The sequence below is a fragment of the Mastigoproctus giganteus genome, chromosome 3 (genome assembly GCF_048544385.1).
Source record: "Mastigoproctus giganteus isolate SK-2022 chromosome 3, ASM4854438v1, whole genome shotgun sequence".
NCBI classification, from domain to species: domain Eukaryota; kingdom Metazoa; phylum Arthropoda; class Arachnida; order Uropygi; family Thelyphonidae; genus Mastigoproctus; species Mastigoproctus giganteus.
In genome coordinates this window covers 154228832-154252858 of record NC_143577.1, presented here as the reverse complement: position 1 = coordinate 154252858, position 24027 = coordinate 154228832, and the positions used below count along the sequence as shown (strand labels likewise).

At 38.8% G+C, this 24027-nt stretch overlaps 1 protein-coding gene across 1 annotated transcript in view; it reads right to left on the bottom strand.

Moving 5' to 3' along the window:
* LOC150088338 (uncharacterized) overlaps positions 1-24027 on the bottom strand; it is a 100902-nt gene that overhangs the window by 39447 nt on the left and 37428 nt on the right. The window contains exon 3 of the mRNA XM_090370127.1: positions 19276-19537. Coding sequence (XP_090226253.1) covers positions 19276-19537 — 262 coding nt within the window. The remainder of the gene's footprint in view (positions 1-19275; positions 19538-24027) is intronic.

Genomic DNA, 24027 nt, shown 5'->3' with positions numbered 1-24027 from the left:
TTGGATACATTAATGAAGAATATGGTGAACATTTTCAACAAGGTATTGCTACCATAGAGTAACATTATCAAGGAATTGAAAATCCAGTATGCTGGTAAACAGACTACCACTGGACATTGATCATAGAGGCTTCTGATCTTACAAAAGAAAAAGCAAATGAAGAAAAAAATGGCTATATTTTTATACTGTTCATTTTAATATGTTAAACTGTTCATTAAATTTCAATAAGCATAATCTGTATTCCTTTCAAAACCTGTATGGTAAGCAATAGGCAAGTTCAAACTTAGAATCAGCTCACCAAAATCCATGAAATACACCATATTTTGGGTATTAAAACAATCAGAAACTTAAAATTTGATTTCCAGTGTTATTCGAAATTTAAGCACAGCATTATTATCTACTGTAAATTTCAGAAAGGAAATTGCTAGAGTATCACCATTTTAATTTTTTATGCTATTAGCTTACTTAAGTTATTCAATAGTCAAGTCTGTAATACCTAAACACAATAACCTAATAAAAACACCATCAGCAGTTACTGCTATTGAATCATACATTGCTGCCTATGTGAAGAAACCATAAGCGTTTAAATTTCATAAAAAATATATGCATCTAGGCAAGTGTATTTGGCTGTAATAGCAAGAAGCCATAAGGAGATGATGGTCAAGCAGCTTGCTTACTAAACACCGCCAACAACTACCTCAGCAGCTATCGGAAGGAGTGTCGAAGTTTATACTGCCCTGACAGTGTATATACGCTGTCAGGTCACTTTATTAGGAAGATGGCAGTTTATGCTGCATACAACCTGTACCAAAATGTATGAATCAAAGGTGTCACACGCAGGAAATACTATACAGTAGAATAGATCTAATTGATTAGTGTAAAATCAGTTTGGCAGCAATGGGGAACAGAACAGGAACTCGCAGACTTCCGGAAGGCATTTTAGCCCTCTAAACGTCTGTGAGTAAAGTGTTTTAAAGGCTAGTGCAATTCAGGTCTTAAAAAAATAGGAAAAAAGGGCAGAAATCATCCATCGACTAATACAAATTCTGCTGAAAATGTTTAAAGTGATGGAGTGAGGCACTGGATGATTGGAGTGGATTTATCAAGTGACTCTTCACCAAATGATGGCACAATTAACCTTTGCATTTAATGTGGCAGCATCACAAGGCATCATGTACAGCTGGTGGGAATGGCAAAAACAAATTCAAAAATAATTCTTAATTTTTAAAATACACATTTTTTAAATTAATTTCTTAAACGTTATTTATTTTGAAAAAATTACTAAAAGGGCTTTTGTGATAACTATTTACCGGTACAGATTTATAATTTCTTGTTTAGAAACTTGTCAATATATAATTTAAAACAGGAGTCACCAAATGGTCGATCATAGTACATATAAATAAAAATGCACAGTTACATCTTGTTGCTACACTCTCAGTTTATGCAAAATTCTTATTTATGTGAAATACATATCATATGAAGAAAGTGCTAGGACTACCCTTTCGTCTGTGAAAGGGTAGTCCTAGCACCAGCACTGGCATATGATGCAAGAAAGCAGCATGAACCAAAAAAAATATATAACAATAAAAAAAAAACCCTTCCCATTTGCTTAAAAAGTTTGTCTAGTTCTTCCTTGAATTTATTTAAGCTATCAACTTCCACAACGAAAGATGGAAGTTTGTTCCAGCAATCAACCACCAATTGGCTAAAGGTAAATTTCTGCACATCTATTCTTCAACCGTCTTTCCTCAATTTGAATTTATGCCCCTGCAGGTGCATAATCTGAGCAAGAGATAGAATCCTACGATTCTTCTAGGATAATGTCTAGGATACCACGATGTATTAATAAAGGAACTGGATACAAAAAATAATTCTGACATCAACTATTTGGATTTCGGGAAAGCTTTTGACATTGTTGCACATAAAAGACTGCTGTACCAAATGAGTAATGTGGCATTTGGAGCAAAGTTGTTGCTATGCAAAGCGGGGGATGGTTGAATGGCAGAAGACAAACAGTGATTATCAATGAATACTACTCTTCCTGGCCTTCTGTTATTGATGGAGTTCTCCAGATTTCCGTGCTGAGCCCATTGTTGTTTTCAATATTTATTAATGATAATGATGTAGGCATAAAAGGCTTAATATCTAAATTTGCAGATGATACGAAGGTTGGTGAGGTGGTTAACCACAGTAATCAGGATATGGCAAATTAGACAATATCCTTATCCAATAGGCTAAGAAGCAGTAACTGAAGTTCAATATTGACAAATGTAAGGTATGGCATATGGGTAGCAGCAATCCCAGAATAACATACCAACTCTGTGGTACCACACGCGGGATAGTGGAGAATGAAAGGGATCTGGGGATAGTCATGCAGTGAGAAATGAAGTTTTCTGAGCAAGATTAGTGAAGGGTACAAGAGGGTGCTCTTTCCAGGAAAGAGTTCGTTCTACAACTGCTGCATTTGAAAACTAGGCACTTGTAAGCAGATTTGATTGAGTAGACTTTTAACAGATTGATTAAGATGATGGCATCCTGCTTTTTTGTGCAAACTACACAAATGAGGGTGTATAAATTTAAATCGAGGAAGAATGCTTTTGGAAATTTGTCTTCAGCCATCAGGCAGTTAACTGCTGGAACAAACCTCCATTTAGTATAGCAGAAATGGATAGTTCGAATGAATTCAAAGAGCTAGAAAATCTGTTAGAGTATATAAACAGGTGATATGAGAAGTGTTGTTGTTGTTGTTGTTGTTGGTGTCTTTTTTTTTTTTTTTTTTTGGCTGCTTTCTTACATCATTTGCCACTAATAATACTAATAATAATTTGAATCGGTAAGTCTGGATCAGTTTAAAAAGAAAACGCTACATGCTGGTTGTGCTCTATAAGGTCAATTCTTGTAAAATGAGGCATAGGATATTTTTAAACTTGACGAGAGGGATATATTTATAATTTGCTGACAAACAAAACACTTGCTGTTCAAGGAATTTATAATGGTGAAAATTAAGCAAACAAAGAATTGCTATTCTGTTATGCAGCAATGTAGATGGCAGTACAGAACTGTCCATTTGTGATTGGAAATTTCCCAAGACAAGATGTGTTAAAGAAGTTAACCAACTTCCATGCAATTATGAGGCCAATAGATGCGTTTGTCTTATTATTGAATTTTTTCAGTTTTGGTTATTGAGCATGGACAGAAGAATGGCTTCAGAAAAAAAAAAAAAAACTCTGGAACATTCTAATGATTCTACATTGCTGCACGGCACCTTCTGCTGAAACACTTCAGTTGATGAATAGACAGCTGTTGTTTTTACTTCCCAGTACCACCAATTTTAGGCAGCCACCGGATCAAGGCATTATTTATAACTAGAGAGCATATAGAACCCACCTAAGGTATTTGATCCACAGCACAAGAGGGGACAATTTGCAGCCAGAGTAAAATATCTAGGATGCTATCTGTGATGTTGTTATTGCTTGGGACAGTACTGCATCAACTGTTTCACGAGTGGCTTTGGGGAGAACATCATTGAAAAAAAGTGGTCCTTCAAATAAATGTGATAGCAATGTTGAGGAATGAAGACTATTAGTAGAGGCATATGATGCAAGAAAGCAAGCTTATACAGCATCAGCCAAAAAAAAAAAAAAAAAAACTTCCCATTTCACCCATCCATTCACTTCAAATGTTTGCTTAGTTCTACCTTGAATTTATTTAAGCTGCAACTTCTACAATGACCAATGGAAGTTTGTTCGCAATCAACCACTTACTGGTTAAACGCAAATTTCCACACATCTATTCTACAACTGCCTTTCCTCAATTTGAATTTATGTCCCCTCATGTGATTAATCGGAGTAAGAGGAAGGATCCCATCAGCACTGAGCTTGTTCAAACCATTAAAGGCTTTATAAACCTCAATCAGATTATCTCGCAGGTGCCTGGTCTCTAGACAATGTAATTTGCACAACTTAAGCCTTTCTTCGTAAGAGCAACCCTTTGTTCCATTCACCAATCTTGTTGCCCTTTTCTGTACTTGTTCCAGCAGCTCTACATCTTTCCTAAAATGAGGCCTCCAGACCTGTATACGGTACTCAAGGTGTGACCTGACCATTGCCTTATACAAGGGGATAATCACCTCCACATTTAACCCAGGGGCTCACATCTGGTGAGTATGGGCGTAGCACATCCAGGGTCCTGAGCTGGATATCACCATTCTTCTCTTTCTTGGTGATTCCCTTCTATTTCTGAGTCTTGTTTTCTCTCTCTCTCGGGGTTCCAGGTCCTTTTCATTCTCTACCACTGTCAGTGTAGTCCCACACAGTTGATACGTTACTCTGGGGTTACTTCTTCCCTTATACAGTACTTTACATTCGTCAATGTTAAACTTCAGTTGCCACTTCTCAGCCCATCTGCTCAACTTTTCTAGATCCTGTTGCAGCAGCGTACTGTCATTACTGTTATTAACAACCCTGCTGACCTTCATATTGTCTGTAAACTTTGGCCTTAAGCCTGATATACCATCATCAATATCATTAATAAATACAGAAAACAACAATGGACCCAACACTGAACCCTGTGAGACTCCACTAATAAAATTTGTCCATGAAGAGCAGTTTCCATTGATTACCACTCTCTGTCTTCTCCCACTCAACCATCCCTTTATCCATAGCAACAATTTGCCTCCAATGCCACACTGCTCCAATTTGTTCAGCACTCTTCCATGTGGAACAGTATCAAAAGCCTTTCTAAGATCCAAATATATGATGATATAATTATTCTTTGCACCCAGTTCCTTTGTGACCACATCATAGTATCCAATCAAATTGGTCGGACAAGACTTCCCCTTAACAAACCCATGCTGTGACCGAGCTATAACTGAAGTCTTGTCTAGATGATCTTGCAGTGCTTCTTTAACCAGTGCCTCCATTAATTTCCTTGGAATAGAAGTTAAACTAACAGGTCTGTAATTACTTATGTTGCCCTTTGATCCTCCTTTGTGAATTGGGTTCACATTTGCACATCTCCAGTCTATGGATTCCTCCCCTGAGTCCAAGGAAGCATTATGGCTAAGGGTTTGCTTACTTCCTCTTTTTTTTTTTTTTTTTTTTTTTGTTAGTTGTAGGCACATCGGCTTCTGTGGCCATAATGCACCTCCCAAAGTTTTTGCATTTACTTTGATCCAAGCCCGAGGCGGGATTCGAACTCGCAACCTTTGTTGGGGTTGCCAAGCAGGCACTCTACCCACCCGGCTAGCCCAGTCGGCCTTACTTCCTTTGCTGCCTCCTTTAGCATTAGCATTAGCATTAGTAGAGGCATTTGATGCAAGAAAGCAAGCTTATGCAGCATCAGCCAAAAAAAAAAAAAAAAAAAAAAAAACCACTTCCACTTCACCCCTCTGTTCGTTCAAAATACCTGTCCAGCTGAGCCTTAAACTTATTTAGGCTATCAACTTCCACGACAAGGGATGGAAGTCTGTTCCACCAACCAACCACTCGCTGGCTAAAGGCAAATTTCTGCACGTCTATCCTACATCTGTCTTTCCTCAATTTGAATTTATGCCCTCTCAGGTGATTATTCTGAGCGAGAGGAAGAATCCCATCAGCATTGAGCATGCTCAAACCATTCAATGCTTTATACACCTCTATCAGATCACCTCGCTGGTGCCTAGTCTCCAGACACTGTAATTTGCAAAACTTAAGCCTTTCTTCGTAAGAGCACCCCTTTGTTCCATTCACTAATCTTGTTGCCCTTCTCTGTACTCGTTCCAGCAGCTCTACATCCTTCTTGAAATGAGGCCTCCAGACCTGTATACAGTACTCTAGGTGTGGCCTGACCATTGCCTTATACAAGGGAATAATCACCTCCTTATCCCTGCTAGAAAAATTCCTATATATCATTGACAATACACCATGAGCTACTCTTGCAGCCCGTCTGCACTGCTCAGAGAACTTCATATCTGCCTGCACAACCACCCCCAGGTCCCTTTCATTCTCTACCACTGTCAGTGTAGTACCACAGAGTTGATACGTTGCTCTGGGGTTGCTGTTTCCCATATGTAGTACTTTACATTTGTCAATGTTAAACTTCATTTGCCACCTCTCAGCCCATCTGCTCAACCTTTCCAGATCCTGTTGCAGCAGCATAGTGTCAGTAGTGTCCTTGACAACCCTGCCTACCTTTGTATCGTCTGCAAACTTCGACATTAAACTTGATATACCATCATCAATATCATTTATGAATACAGAAAACAATAATGGACCCAACACTGAGCCCTGAGGGACTCCACTAATAATATTAGTCCACAATGAGCAGTGTCCATTGATTACCACTCTCTGTCTTCTCCCCCTCAGCCACCCCTTTATCCACAGCAGCAATTTGCCTCCAATGTCACACTGCTCCAATTTGTGCAGCAGTCTTCCTTTAATATAACTGGATAGATCCCATCCACCCCAGGTTAGTTGTTGGAGTTTTAAGATTCCCTAAATTGAAGAGGTTCAAAATAAAAAGAGAGAAAACTACGGGTGTGGAAGTTGAAAGAAGAGAAAAAAGGGGCGATGTTCAGAGAAGTGTTCAGGAAGGTTGTACCTAAGACAGTGGTGAACAGCATGGAATCTGAATGGAAAGCATTTAAAGACTGTATAGTAGGACTGACAGAGAAGGTTTGTGGAAAGCCAGGCAATAGAAAGAGATGGAAAGAAACCCCATGGTGGAATGATAGAATGAGAGAGACTGTGAAGATCAAGAATAATGCATTCAGGACCTACTTTCAGAACAGAAATGATGAGAATAAAGAGAGATATGAAATCATGAAGAGAGAGGCCAAGAGGATAGTTAATGAGGAAAGAAGACTGTATTTGGAAGAATGGAGCGAAACTCTATGACAAGATATTAACGGTAATAAAAATACGCTGTATGGTACAGTGAGGAAAAGGAGAAGAGATGGTGAACAGAACAAACATGGAATGATGTAGTGCAGGCATGGAAATAGATCAAGACAGGTAAGTCTGCTGGTATGGATGAGATAAATGGAGAAATGCTGAAGGCTACAGGCAAGGCAGGGATAGCATGGACATACAGACTGTTCCGTAAGATCTGGGATGAGAGACAGTTGCCGAAGGACTGGAAAGGTTTGGTCATCCCGTAGTTCAAGAAGGGGAACAGGAAAAAGTGCACCAATTATAGAGGCATCACACTGACATCACATGTGAGTAAGCTGTATGAGAGAGTGTTAGAGCAGAAGATAAGAGGAATGATTGAATGGCCAAGGAACAGTACGGCTTTAGGCCTGGCAGATCGACGGTGGATCTAATTTTCTGCATCAGGCAACTGATGGAAAAGTGTTATGAACACAATAAAGAATTATGGATGGCATTTTTGGATATAAAGAAAGCATTTGATGCAGTAAAGAGAGAGAAAGTGTGGGAGGTTTTGAGAAACTTGGGGATAGAGGAACATCTTGTAGAGAGAATTGAGAATATGTGCACCAATACAGTGAGCAAAGTAAGAACAGTGGTGGGGTTGACGGAGAGCTTCGAAATAACATCAGGTTTGAGGCAAGGAGATGTCCTGTCACTACTAATGTTCATAGCTGTCATGAATGATGTGCAATGTAGAGTGGTGGAACAACTTGGACAGGACCAGATGAAAGTCATGCTCTTCACAGATGACTCCTGCATATGGGGAAAGTGTAGGGAACAAGTGCAACAGCAAGTTGATATATGGGCTAGTATGGCCAATGAATTTGGACTGGTTTTCAATCAGGAGAAGAGTGAAGTAATGGTTCTAAAGAGGAGTGGCGAGCTTGACGGATACATTACAATGGAAGGGAAACAGCTAAAAATGGTTAACAACTTCAAGTATCTAGAAAGCACCATTACAAAGACTGGAGTAATATACAAAGAAATAAGTAGAAGGATACAAGCAGGTGGGAATTTCTATAGGCAGACAAGGGATCTGATCTGGAACAGGAACATACCACTGAAGTGTAAGAAGTTTATATATCAGGCCTGTTACATACCAATTCTGACATATGCATCTGAAACTTGGACTATGAGGAAAAAGGATGAAAGCAGAATTCAGGGGGCAGAAATGAGATTTGTGAGGAGCATAGCTGGAAAGACAAGATGCGACAAAATCAGGAATGATGTGATTAGGAAGAGAATTCAGCTTGAAAAACTCCAAAATAGGATTGAAAGGCCTTGTTTGAAATGGTTTGGATATGTCAAGAGAATGAATGAGAGGCATTTGCCAAGAAGAATGTTTGATTTACAATTAAGGGACAAAAGACCAATGGGAAGACCAAGAATGAGATGGCAGGACATGATAAAGACCGATGTCATTGAGAGAGGAGGAAATTGGAGTGAAATAAATAATGATGGAGAGAAGTACACAGACAGGGCATGGTGGTGAGGCTTCATACGTTGACCCGTGGAATAGCAGAACAATGTAGATGATGATGAATTTCTCCTCCACTTTGCTCTCAGTTATTACAAAATCATCTAGCTCACTGCCAGAGTTTAATTCACCTGTGGCATTCCCCTCCCTGAATAACTAACTCCTCATGTGTGAATGTAGATGCAAAATACTCATTTAGTTTGTTAGCTACCTGAGCAGGATCGTTGATATCAACCATTGATATCAAGTGGACCAATCCAATTCATCCCCTTCCTTCTAGAGTTTACATAAGTAAAGAACTCTTTGCATCCTTTGTTTTGCCAAGGATTTCTCGTAATCTGCCTTGGCCTGGGACTTCCATCTGTTGTTGTGGAAGTTGATAGCTTAAATAAATTTAAGGCTGAACTAGATAAACATTTGGAGTGACCAAATGGGCAAAATGGAAAGGTTTTTTTTTTTTTTTTTTTTTTGGCTGATGCTGTATAAGCTTGCCTTGCTTTCTTACATCATATGCCTCAACTAATGCTAATGCTAACTCTACCACCATGCACAGAACCCTATACAGAATGCAAAAGAAAAGTAAAAGACCTTCACAGACACCAATGACCTCAGGCACCAACTGGAAAACAGGGCTACATTGGTGCCAGGTTTGCTAAAAATAGACACAGAACTGAAAGCAAGTGATGCAAACCAATGAGGAAGTATAATGGTGTAAATAATGTTTTCATGGCAAGCCTTTGTCTCGTAAAATCGGACAAATGCTAATAATTTATTGTAATTTTTCCTGGTAGTGGATCTGAGATCTCATTTTGGATTTAAAATTAACTTTGTGGATTTTTTTTTAAAAAAGGATAGTGTACGCTATTTTTGGAATATTATATATTTTAAGGCAGAAGAATTCTCTTACCTGGGGTTTTCTTCAGGAACGGCTGCATCCGGGTGAAGTGTAATTTGGAAGGAGTTGAAATTGCTTGTATATGGAAGGGAATGAAGGAAAAGCAAGCTTTTGTCCTAAATCCTTGCATGGATGTAGTCTACTTTTTAAACTGATCCTTCACAATATTTAGTAGACAAGGGGGCTAGAACCATGGTCTTCTCAAAGACATACACCTCATATTTGTACACTTGTCTATAGCAACCAAACATACATACACACTGACAAGTTAATGACATGTTAAAAGACACTTATAGTCAGCCATGGGAGAGAAAAACTTTGCACAAAGAAGCACATTTTAAAAAATGTTAATGACAGCAATTTGCAACATTGATGACTAAATCACATGCACCTCAGATATATGGACTAAACTGGCTTTGCATTAGCAGCACCCCTTATGCAGAAATGGACTGGTCTGTGATAATGGTCAAGACTCAAAGTTGGAATGATGAACATAAGGTTGTAGTTTGGTAATCAGTTTGTCTGAGATCTTTCCACTTCAAATTAGCATTAGTAGAGGCTTAAGATGCAAGAAAGCAAGCTTATGAAGCATCAGCCAAAAAAAAAAAAAAAAAAAAAACCCTCCCATTTCACCCCTCCATTCGTTTCAAATGCCTGTCCAGCTCAGCCTTAAATTTATTTAAATTATCAACTTCCATAACAAAAGATGGAAGTCTGTTCCACCAATCAACCACCCGCTGGCTAAAGGGAAATTTCCGCACATCTATTCTACAACTGTCTTATTGGGAGAAGCAGCATCAAATCTCCCCGGACGAAGCTATTATCATTGAAAGGGTGCATAGGTTTTGGGACCGCAAGTGGCTTGAGAGCTTTCGGATTAGTTCCATTGGGAGCAACATTAATAGAGATAGGGGAATGCGGATTCAACCCCTCTTTGAGACAGTGATCCTTGGAGGGGATAAACGATTCCACCTGACACGCTCCCGAGCCACTTCCGGTTCCGTTACGTATGAGAACAATGCACGTGTTATTGAATCACGTGGCATGTGCCGTGAACCTGCAGGTATTTAAGATTGCACTGCAAAAATAAAGCGTACTGTTGAGAAAGAAGGCAGAGCCTTCGAAAGCTTCAGATTTTAGAGCTTTTAATTCTGTATATTTTATTATATTTTATTATATTTTCTTTTTTTTTTTTTTTTTTTATATATAACTTTTGTAAATAGTAATTTATTGTAAATTAGTAATATCGGTTTATTAAACTATTAATTTTGTTTTTTGTTTTATTATTTCAAAGCAAGGTTGGTGTAAACTACTAAAAATTTATGTCTTTCCTCAATTTGAATCTATGCCCCCTCATGTTCTTAATTTGAGCAAGAGAAAGAATCCCATTAGCATTCAGCTTGCTCAACCCATTCAAGGCCTTATACACCTCAATCAGATCATCTCGCAGGTGCCTACTCTCCAGAGTAGGAGACCAGCGGAATTACTTAACAAGTACAGGTCACTGTTGAAAAAAAAGCCGTGAAGTAGGGTTGAATTTGAAAGTGTCTGCAATTCTGCCCAGACACGATAGGAGGGAGTATATGATGAGAGCCTTGTCGATCAATTCGGCCCTGGAAAGATTGTGCAAGGCTGAAGGGGTAGAATTTTTTTCAGCCTGGACTGTACTTGTTAACAGGAGAGATTGCTTCTACAGGGATGGGATACACTTAAATAGAAAGGGTGCAAGAATATTTGCTGATGCTATCGAGGCAGTGTTAGGTGGGTCGGAAAACTGCTAGCTTGGGGGGAGACAAAGACTAATGGATTAACAGTAGCCACGGGCAGAGGTGAAAGAGATTCTTGCACTGCTTCTATTGGAATGAGCAGAAGCCTGAAAAACAAGATGGAGGATATTTCAGAGACTGCTGGAAGTCATTGCGGTACAAGTAAACACATGGGTTGTGTTAGGGTAGCTAAGAATAGAAACAGGTGCATGTATACTTGCGTGTACACTAATGCTAGGAGTTTAGTAAATAAATTTGATGAATTTGAGGTATTACTCAAAACATCAAAGGCAGATATTGTTGGGATATCAGAGACGTGGTGTCACACAGATATAAGGAATGCAGAACTGGAATTTGGGGAGTACAACGTCTACAGAAAGGATAGACAGGATAGGAAGGGAGGAGGGGTTATGCTATTAGTTAAAAAACACATAAAATCCAAGGAAGTGAAGCCAATTGACATCGCTGGACAGTGCAGTGTTGAGTCAGTTTGGTGTGACATAAGCATAGGTAAATCAAAATTGAGAGTAGGAGTGTGCTATAGGCCTAATGACTCTGATGAGTATAATAAGATACTGTACAGGGAAATAGAGTGGGCCAGTAAATCAGAGAGTCTTATAATGGGGGATTTTAATTTCCCAGATATTGACTGGAATTTGTGGGTTGGTCACTCACACACTAGCAAGGCTTTTGTGGATTTATTGGATGATTGTTTTCTACACCAGCATGTTCGGGAGGCAACTAGAGGGAGTAATACTCTTGATCTGATTATCAGTAGTGATTCTTCATGCATTAGGAATCTGCAGATAAATGAACCACTGGGTGGCAGTGATCACAGTGTGCTGAAGTGGGATTTACTCAAGGAGGTAACTACCATCAGAGGTAAAGGGAAGGGTTTTTGCTTTCGTAAACGAGACTATGCTGGTCTGAGACAGTATTTAAATTCTATACAGTGGGACCAACTGATGATGTTACCAACAGCAAATTCAAAATGGGAAGCATTCAAGGAACTAATCTTGGAAGCTACCAGGCTTTACATACCAACCAAGAAATATTGTTCAAGGTTCAGGCCTAAATGGTTGTCAGATGAACTAATGAGACATATGGCAGAGAAGAAAAATGCATGGGATACATACAAATTAATGGATGACGTGGAAGCCTATGATAGATATAAGTTGGTCTGTAACCAAGTCACAAAGGAGATTAGGCAGGCAAAGGCAGATTATGAGAAATCCTTGGCAAAGGATGCAAAGAAAAACAGAAAAGAGTTCTTTACCTATTTAAACTCAAGAAGGAAAGGGATGAATCAGATTGGTCCACTGGATGTTGATGGTTCAACAGTTGAGGATCCAGCTCAGGTGGCTAACAATCTAAACGAGTATTTTGCATCTACATTCACACATGAGGAGTTATTCAGGAAGGGGAATGTCGTAGGTGAAGTAAACATTGGCAGTGAGCTAGATGATTTTCTAATAACTGAGAGGAAAGTGGAGGAGAAATTGTTGAGGATAAACATAAAAAAGGCACCCGGGGTGGATGGGATCTATCCAGTTATATTAAAGGAGGCAGCAAAGGAAGTAAGCAAACCCCTAGCCATAATTATGAGAGCTTCTTTGGACTCAGGGGAGGTACCCATGGACTGGAGATGTGCAAATGTAACCCCAATTCACAAAGGAGGAACAAAGGCTGACACAAGTAATTATAGACCTGTTAGTTTAACTTCGGTTCCAGGAAAATTAATGGAGGCACTGGTTAAAGAAGCACTGCAGGATCATCTGGACAAGAATTCAGTTATAGCTCAGACACAGCATGGGTTTGTTAAGGGCAGGTCTTGTCTGACCAATTTGATTGGATACTATGATGTAGTCACAAAAGAACTGGATGCAGGGAATAACTTTGATATTATATATTTGGATCTTAGAAAGGCTTTTGATACTGTTGCGCATGGAAGACTGCTGCACAAATTGGAGAAGTGTGGCATTCGAGGCAAATTGCTGCTATGGATAAAGGGATGGTTGAGTGGCAGAAGACAGAGAGTGGTAATCAATGGACACTGCTCAACGTGGACTAATGTTATTAGTGGAATTCCTCAGGGTTCAGTGTTGGGTCCATTGTTGTTTTCTGTATTTATAAATGATATTGATGATGGTGTATCAGGCTTAATGTCCAAGTTTGCAGACGATACAAAGGTTGGCAGGGTTGTTAAGGACACTACTGATACTATGCTGCTGCAACAGGATCTGGAAAGGTTGAGCAGATGGGCTGAGAGGTGGCAAATGAAGTTTAACATTGACAAATGTAAAGTACTACATATGGGAAACAGTAACCTCAGATCAACGTATCAACTCTGTGGTACTACGCTGACAGTGGTAGAGAATGAAAAGGACCTGGGGGTAATTGTGCAGGCAGATATGAAGTTCTCTGAGCAGTGCAGACGAGCTGCAAGAGTAGCTCATGGTGTCTTGTCAATGATATACAGGAATTTTTCTAGCAGGGACAGGGATGTGATTATTCCCTTGTATAAGGCATTGGTCAGGCCACACCTTGAGTACTGTATACAGGTCTGGAGGCCTCATTTCAAGAAGGATGTAGAGCTGCTGGAACGAGTACAGAGAAGGGCAACAAGATTAGTGAATGGAACAAAGGGTTGCTCTTACGAAGAAAGGCTTAAGTTTTGCAAATTACAGAGCCTGGAGACTAGGCATCGCCGAGGTGATCTGATAGAGGTGTACAAGGCTTTGAATGGCTTGAGCATGCTCAATGCCGATGGAATTCTTCCTCTTGCTCAGAATAATCACCTGAGAGGGCATAAATTCAAATTGAGGAAGGACGGATGTCAGATAGATGTGCGGAAATTCGCCTTTAGCCAGTGGGCAGTTGGTTTGTGGAATAGACTTCCATCGCTTGTTGTTGAAGTTGATAGCCTAAACAAATTTAAGGCTCAGCTGGACAGGTATTTCGAACGAATTGAGGGGTGAAATGGGAGTAGTGGTTGTTTTTTTTTTTTGGCTGATGCTGAATAAGCTTGCTTTCTTGCATCATATGCCTCTACTAATGCTAATGCTAATGCTAATGCTAATTTGCAGAACTTAAGCCTTTCTTTGTAAGAGCACCCCTTTGTTACCCCCAGTTCCTTTTCACTTTCCACTTCCCTGAGTATAGTACCACACAGTTGGTACGTTTCTCTTGGGTTATTGCTACCCATATGCAGTATTTTGCATTTGTCAATGTTAAACTTCAGTTGCCACTTCTCAGCCCATTTGCCCAACTTATCTAGATCCGGTAGGAGTAGCATAATGTCTTTACTGTCATTAACAACCCTGCCAACCTTTATATCATCTGCAAACTTAGACATTAATCCTGATATACCTTCATAAATATCACTGATGAATACACAATACAACAATGGACCCAGCACAGAACCCTGGGGAACTCCACTAATAACATTTGTCCACGAAGAGCAGTGTCCACTGATTACCAGTCTCTGTCGTCTCCCACTCAACCATTCCTTTATCCATTGTAGCAACTTACCCTTAATGCTATACTTCTCCAATTTGTACAACAGACTTCCATGTGCAACAGTATCAAAATTATATTTGACATTCAGTTCCTTTGTGGCCACATCATAGAATCCAATCAAATTGGTCAGACAAGGCCTCCCTTTAACAAACCCATGCTGTGTCTTAACTATTACTGCAGTATTGTCTAGATGATCCTGCAATGCTTCTTTAACCAGTGACTCCATTATTTTCCCCAGAACACAAATTAGACTAACATGTCTATAGTTACTTGTGTCAACCTTTTGAACCCCCTTTGTAAATTGGTTGATTCCTTTGCACATCGCCAGTCCATGGGATACTCCCCTGAGTCCAAGCTCTCATAATTATGGCTAAGGGTTTGCTTACTTCCTTTGCTGCCTCCTTTAATATAACTGGATAGATCCCGTCTACCCCAGGTGCCTCCCTTATGTTTAAATTCAACAATTTCTCCTCCACTTTGATCTCAGTTATTACAAAATCACTTAGTTCCCTGTTAGAGTTTGATAAACTTCTAGCAGTCCCCTCGTTGAATAACTCCTCATGTGTGAATGTAGATGCAAAATACTCATTCAGTTTATCAGCTACCTGAGCATGATCATCAATAGTCAACCCATCTATGTTAAGTGGTCCAATCTGATTCATTCCTTTCCTTCTAGAGTTATTTACAATCCTTTATGACTTAATTACAGACATAGGCTTCTGTATCATCTGTCATAGGCTTCTGTCACCTGATAATTTATATGCGTCCCATACATTTTTCTTCTCTGCCACGAGTCTCATTAATTCATCTGACATCCATTTAGGCCTGAACCTTGAACAGTATTTTTTTAGTTGGAATGAGAAGCCTAGTAGCCTCCAAGATCAAGTCTCTGAAGGCTTCCCATTTAAAATTCAACGTTAGTAACATTATCAGTTGATCCCACTGTACAGATAAAAACTGTCTGCGACCCCTGTAGTCACCTTTACGAAAGCAAAAGACCTTCCCTTTAGCCTTAATGATAGTTACATCTTTAAGTAATTTCCACATCAATACATTGTGATCACTGTCACCCAGTGATTCCTTTATCTGCAAATTGAATGCATAAATAATCATTGCTGATAATCAGATCAATGTATTTCATTAACTAATTAATTCCAGGGGCTCACATCTGGTGAGTATGGGCTTGGCACACCCAGTGTCCTAAGCTGGATGTTGTCATTCTTTTCTTTCTTTCTTGGTGATTCCCTTCCCTTCTACTTCTGACTCTCGCTCGCTCGCTCTCTCTCTCTCTCTCTCTCTCTCTGTCAGGGTGATTCAGAAATTTTTTTTTTTGGCTGTTGCAGTGTGGGCCTCGGGCTTCCTTGCACTATGTGGCTGATAATAATAATGAAACAGTACTAAAATAGAGGTAATATTTACAATAAATATAAGGTTCAGAACTGAGCTTTCTGATTCTTCTCATCATTATGTAGTTCATCCCAGTTCGGAAACATTTCTTTTCAAATTTCAATACAACACTTTGCCTTTATTTCTTTGCTGGAGTAGTCTTTTAATAACGTGTTGTACAAGGGAGGCCTCCTTTCCACCTCACAAATTGGAGAAGATGTGTCAAACATCATCTTCTCCAAAGTATAATTAATAAACCAATTAAGGCCAACCAACCCATGCACAGGGAGAACATCTCCTCAGGCTATGCAAACGTCAAAACGTGCACACTTGTAACACGTCCGAAGGTGTTTTTTATTATTATTATTATTATTATTATTATTAGCTATATAGTGCAAGGAAGCCAAAGCTTTTGCTGCACAAGCAAAAAAAAAAAAAAAAATCCAATTTACTCAGACAGAAAGAGAGAGAAGTAGAAGGGAATCACCAAGAAAGGTAAGAATGATGATATCCAGCTTAGAACCCTGGGTGTGCCACGTCCATACTCACCAGACGTCGTCATACGCAGTGTTCGAAGTGCCCGTCTAGTTTGCATGCCTTTACCCTCTGCTTCCTGTAAAACTGGGCATTGGAAGGCATCGCTGACGCCGTGCTTCCAGTGCTTGTCTAGTATAGCTTTGCCTAAAACAGTAGATTTGGCAGACAGATTCTGCTGATGAAAAATACAGTGAAAGGAAATGAAAGTATCTCGATCAGACAATTGTGTTGTAACGCAACAAATCCTTCATGTTTTCCTCTCTCATGAAAGGTGCGGCAACTGTACATATACTTACTAAATTACATAAATTCGGTTTCGCTTCACGGAATTTTCTTTGAAGAAGGTGAAGATGTCAATTCCACATGTCTTGGCAGTAAGGATACCCCAAACCAGTAAATTTACCCCATGGGCTCACATCTGATGAGTACGAGCCTGGCACACACAGGATCCTGAGCTGGATATCATTCTTCTCTTTGATGGTGATCTCTCTCTCTCTCTCTCTCTCTGGGTAACTTGGAATTTTTTTTTTTTTTTTTGGCTGATGGTGCAGAATAAGCCTCAGGCTTCCTTGCACCGTACGGCTAATAACAATAATAATAACTCCTTGTGACAATGAAAATCTGCAGTTGTTACACGAATATGCGCTTTGGCGCTTCAGCTTTTAAAGACAGAACCAGGTCCGGCTCCACGTGCCATGGACGGGCATCAGATTGCAGTTGAAGAGTTCAGCTGCTTTCTGATGGCAAAGTGACCTGACATAAACAACATACTACACTCACAAACATCTCTCTTATATTTACTTTTATTCTTTCCTATTCAAAATTTCTTGTTTATACACTTAACTTAGCTTAGATTATGAACTTAACTTAAAATTTTGTTTTGTTTTTTTTACTTTACTTCTCTTTTCAAAAATATGTTTTGTCTTCTTATTTCTTAGCTATCTTTTTATTTATCAGGTCCACTTTACAGATTTTCTGTTTTAAATGATTTAGGTGGAGATGGGCATTTGCCTGGGAACCACCCCAAACCAGTACACACACACACACACACACACACACACACACACACACACACACACACACACACACACACACACACACACACACACACACACACACACACAGTTGTTACACGAATAAAAAATAACACCTTCTCTGAGTCAGTGGATTCGTCCAAAGTGATCAAACAATGAATGTTACTGCTTTGGCATATTACATGAAGCTGTTCTATTATATTACGGGCTAATTCGTGTTGATGATCAGTTATGGTCCTCCTTGAAAGAGGTAGTTGTCTGTACTTCTTAACCTTAGCTGCATATGAGCATCCCACAATTTCAACAGTGCATTCTTTTATGATTTCCACATTGCTAAATGGCTTACCTCTTCTTCCAAGTATATATACTACTTTATATGTCGCTTCAGTGATGTCAGTCCCTTGTCCTGCCTGAGGCCACTGTTATCCTTTTAGTCTGTGTATCCCCCCAAGCTAGCAGTTTTCCGACCCACCTAACACAGCGTCGATAGCATCAGCAAATATTCTTGCGCCCTTTCTATTTAAGTGTACCTCATCTCTGTAGAAGCAGTCTCTCCTGTCAACAAGCACAGACCAGGCTGAAAAAAATTCTACCCCTCGAGCCTTGCATAATCTCTCCAGGGCCGAATTGATTGACAAGGCTCTCATCATATCAAATGTGAAATAATTGTGGGGATAAGACATGCAGGTACAAATATCTCGATAACAGCCAACTTGGTTAAGTGCTCCCATTCTGTGGTGTTACAGGTGTACCATGACTAGCTCAACAGCAGTTGACAATCAGCCAAAGGCCACACGTATAGTTGATGCCTATAGTGAGTACTGTGTCTCATCTCATAGCACAGCAGTGATGCAGCATGGTAGCCCAGCTACCCACTCAGTACAACGTAGGAATATCAAGACAAATGTCCACACAGGCTATGCTCCAGACAGTAGCTTATATAGGAAATGGCAACTTTCATGAGTACCCATGTTCGCTGCAAGACACGAGAAATGTGCTTTGCATGGGCATATCAGCACCAAAACTGAATCACTGACATGCGAAATCTGTTGTCTGGTTTGATGAATCATGTTTCCAACTCTGTCATGCTGATGAGTGTTTGTCCGCATTTGGAGAAAGCAACATGAGGCCACAGCGGCATGCCCTGAGTCCTCTGATCATCATTAATTGAAGGTACAATGGGAATGCCTATCTTTCTGTCATCAATTAACAAGTACACCCCCTTTATGATGACAACTCTGACAACTATCCAGACAACTCTGGCATCTATCAACAAGACAGTGCCATGCCACAAGACTCGTCAGATTGCTAACTGGTTTCAGGAATACGACAGTGAATTCTCCATTCTCCCAACTCACCCAATCAAAACACAAATGGCCATGTTTGGGACCTACTGGAAAAGGATATTTGATGCTACAGCCATCCACCTGAGAACATGCAGGGATTAATGGACACATTTGTGCAATGCATAGGTAGCACTACTACAGGACACCATGCAACACCTTACGGAGTCTATGACAAGACATGCGTGGAATGGACTTAGGGACAAAAGTGGCCCCACAAGGTATCAGGTAGCTGTTACTAATGCAAAGCCAACTCAATGTATCATTACAGGGTAATACAAATAACACAAGTCTGGTTATTAAAGACAGGCATTTTAAATAAGACATTTATTACTGATAATTAGAAACCAACCTTAAAATTTTTATATACACTTTGCATACACTTTTCTTTAAACAAAAAACATTACCTTTGAAAACAGTATCCCAACATGAGCAAGTGCAAGCATTACGATCAACATTTACTGCATATTTATCCCATAGTCGATAGACAAGTCCTAAATGGATGAAAGGAAGCACAATTGGAAAGAGTAATGCTCCTCCAACACACCATAATGTTTGCTTATGCTGATACACCCATATAACTGCTGAAATTACTTGTAGAACCATAACATTGGAACGGGGGACATTCAATGGTAGGGGTAATCCTCCACCATGATGGGTATTCACCATCTAGAAAAAACAAACTGTGCGTGTAAATATCTTTTAATCAAAGTATATTAGTCTTTTCATATTTTCTGGTAATAGAGTAACGTTCAATTATAGAGTAATATTATCAACCAATTCTCGTGCAGTGCTGCTTAGAAAGAGCTTGAAGTAAGCAGATATTCTCTTTTATTTGATCGTTTTGTTTGTTATGTGGTGTATCACAGGCAGCTGAACATTTTTTTTTCGGCGCCTCTGTGGCCAGGTGGGCAGGAGCAGCAGTACGTAGCACAAGCTTCTTGATTAGACCAGGGTTCGAGCCCATGACCACCAAATACGGAGGATGCGGAAAGGCCAGGGAATGACCACCGCATATCCCCAGAGCAATATGGCCTTAGTTGCTAATGCGCCTAAAAACCAAATAACAAACAAACAACATTTTTGCTAAGAGGAGGCAATGTTAATTAAGAATTTAAGATAGAAATAAACAATCCTGCCGATGGGACCACTAATAGCTGAGAGAGTTGTAGTAATTGGGTATCCAGTTTTCTCTCTGACTGCTCACTGTAGGTGATAGTAGATGGCTCTCTGTCTTCTCCACTAATGCTGGTGTTCTCCAAGGTTCAGTTCTTTCTCCACTCTTTTCCTCTTGTATATTAATAACCTTCTTCCACTGACCAGAAATCTTACCCATAGTTTTGCTGATGATAGCACATTGCATTCCACCTGCCAGTTTGTGAAACCTTTCCCACACAAACAGCCTTGACTTCTCAAATATCCACTACCAATTCCTTAATGGTGATCTCCGGGTAATTCTCTAGTGGAGCAAAGATAACTTAGTTGATTTCAATCCTTCTAAAAATCAGTCCTGTCTTATATCTCACAAAAAGGATTCTTCTGCTCACATGCTTATCTTCGATGACACTTTGATTTCTAGGTAAGATCACATATCTCTATTTGAGATTACCCTAACTTTTAATCTCTCTCTCTTGGCATAATAAGCACATTACAAATATTGCTTCCCCTGCAATATTTGAGTTTTCTCTTTCATTCTTGGTTACTTTTCTTACAAACAGCTGTTCACCCTGTACAAATCACAAATCCTCCTTACTATGGAATATTATTCGGGCATTGCCCCATAAACTCCATTTTAGACTTTCAAAAGAGGGCAATTAGGTTAATTAATGGCCCCTTCCCTCCATTCTCTGTTTTATAGATGTTCAGTTTCTGCTGTCTGCTTTTCTGTAGATACTTCCATGGTCACTATTCTTCCGAACTGGTTTCTGTAATTCCCACTCTCTCTCTTCCAAAGCAGTCTGAATACTTGCCGCAACCAATCAACATCATTTTACTGTCCAACTTCAAACTCACAGAACCAACTTTTCTTCTTCCTCATTTATTCATTCAGCTTCTGTTTTCTGGAACAACCTTCCTCCATACGTATTTCGTGAAAATTACAATCTACAGAAATTCAAGTGTAACAGGAAAATACTTGTATATGTAAGAGTAATAAGAAGATACTTGTATATGCAAGTGTAACAAGAAAATACTTGTAATGCAACAAGTATCTTCTTTCATCTTCTCAACCTTCAAACTCATGCATGGTACTAAGTACTATAAGTTCTAATACCTCTCATGTTTGCAGTTTTCATAAAAAAAGGAGGAGAAATAGAAAAGTATTCAAATGAAGACTATAAAGCTTGCACTCAGGTTATCTGGGAGTGTAAATTCCTGCACACAATAATGACATATAGTCCTGAATATATGTTCATTAGTTTATGGCTGTATGTATTTTTATTCTCTAATATGTCAGTGGTTAATTGTTTAACTAAATTATAATATATACATAATGCAAGTCTATAAGGTTCACTTTCAAAAAAATTTACAACACACTAGTTTATATATTAATATTACCTAGTATATATGAATTAATATAATTAGGGTAATTGGCTGATATATGGGAAATGGTATCTCTTCAAGATACCACAACGTTTCAATATTTCAGTAATATATACCGAGATAGTGTATATACATCCTAAAATGTTTCAATGAAACATTTGGGTTGATATATGAACACAGGGGTGCACATGAATATTTCTTTGCAACAAATATTCGTGTGCCTTATTAAGGAACACAGCAATTCTGAAACCTGCTTGGTAAGGAGGAATATGTACTTGACATGTGCATGCGAAGAAAATTCCAATGCAGATACTCAGTAATATGCCCACAACTATCTGGCCACCCTGATATGAATGTTACCTGGTAGCTTGACCATAGTTTGTAAAAGATCAGTCAAATTCACACAAGAAAGATTGAAGACAGTCATATTGCAAGCATACAGAAAGCAAGCTTATATAGCATCAGCAAAAAAAAAAAAAAAAAAAAAACACTACACACTTTTTCATCTATACCCTCCAAGAATTTGTCTAGTTCTTCCTTGAATTTATTCAAACCATCCACTTTCACAACAACAGATGGAAGCCTGTTTCAACAATCAACCACCTGCTGGCTGAAGGCAAACTTCAGCACATCTATCTTGCAACCAACCTTGCTCAAATTAAATTTATCCCCCCTCATGTTTCAGCAAATGAAAGAATGCCATTCACATTTAGCTTACTCAATCCATTCAAGGCCTCAAACACCTCTAAATAGTTACAGGAAACAGAATGATGTTTTCAGCTGAATCCAAACAATGTCCAAATTTCCATCAGATTTCAATGTCAATTAACATTTGGACCATATCTTTTACCTGACCTCTACTGCCCACCACATCAATCCTGAATGAAGTTTTATCATTGCTGTGGAAGATATGCCACTGATGCTTTGTTGAGACAACTGATGGTTTCATTATGACAATGCACCTGCACACACACTGGTTCTGAGGTCCATCCATTGTTGGATACAACATTCGCAGGAAGATGGAGAGGACACAGCAATGTTGTGCCACAGTCAAGTTGTTGAGGTCTCTTGATGATAGCAATGTGCTACCATCAGGAGACCTCAACTAATCTTAATTCTCTGTATTTATTAATTTGGGAACATTCAGAGAAAATAGAGGCAACTAATAAACATTTCAATATCCCATAATTTAGAGCAGCGGTGTCCAACCTACGGCCCGCAAATAATTTCTATACAGCCCATGCAGAAATTGAACTAAAACAGCATTTAAATTTTGTTAATTATCAAGCAAAATTTTCTCATTAAATCTTAAGTTTCATTCAGTAAATGTTATTGTGTATTGTACTTAATAAAATTTTTGAATATTTTAATTTTAGGTGTGTCATTATATTTATTTATTCACCTTAATATCGAAAAGCAGTGATCCTTTTCAGAAAATTTGCATTTATTATATATAGCCTGAAAATAAAAAATGGTAACATCAAAATAAAACTTTCTTTTACATGTAACAAGATATGGAACATGCAACACACTAATTTTTCTCCAATCACTCAGTGCAGCCCACAAAACAAATCTAACTTTGAATATGACCCCTGTATGGGAGAAGGTTGGTCACCACTGATTTAGAGGAACTCCCTAAAGCTGCAATATGTCTAAGTCAATATTAATAGAAGCATTTCTGTCTACTGTGTTATGGCACTCACTTTGAATACATATAATCATGCAACACCGCTTGTCCCACCCTTTACATCTGCTTTACTCTAACAACCCTCTTTTTTTGTTATGAAAAATATGGTTACCATTACTCTTACACCTTCATCCTTCAGGAAAACAAAAAGCTTATATTCATTCTGAAAACCAAATAACAGTGGTAAGCATAATAACAGTGGTCCACTAGATATGAATGGTTTAACACTGTTGATGATCCTGCTCAGGTTGTGGACATGGACATAATGCAAGTTTAAACTGGATAAACATAACAGGTTAGGTATTGATGTCCTCTGACTAAACATTGTACAGGCAGATAAACGTCAAAGAAGTTACCTCATAAAACTTTCATGTTATATTTTGGAAATTATATCCTTTCAAGAGTATATATACAGAACTAAATTTTTCTAAAGTTATTCAAGCTCGTTTAAAATAATGCATCTATTATGTACTTGCTGCCATCTCTCATCTATGTTTCCAACTAATAGTAGACACAGATTTAATATATGGAAGCACGAAAATAGAATGAAAAACAGAGGAAGGACTTACTTCTGTTGGCCATTTTTGTCTGATTTTGGCTTACAAATATGAAGAAATTCTGTGGAATTCAGATCCATAACATGCATATAAATTATCAGGTGATACACAGATACACTCTTGCCTTCAGTAGATATAAACTACTCTGCAATCAAGTCACAAAGCAGGTTAAGCAAACTAAAGCAGATTACAAGAAGTATCAGGCAAAGAATGTAAAGAAAAGTTCAAGCATTTCTTTACTAATGTAAATACTCAAAGGAAGGAGATAAATCACATTGATCCACTAGATATGAATGGTTTAACACTGTTGATGATCTTACTCAGGTTGTGGACAACCTAAACAGGTACTTTACATCTACAATCACACCCTATCC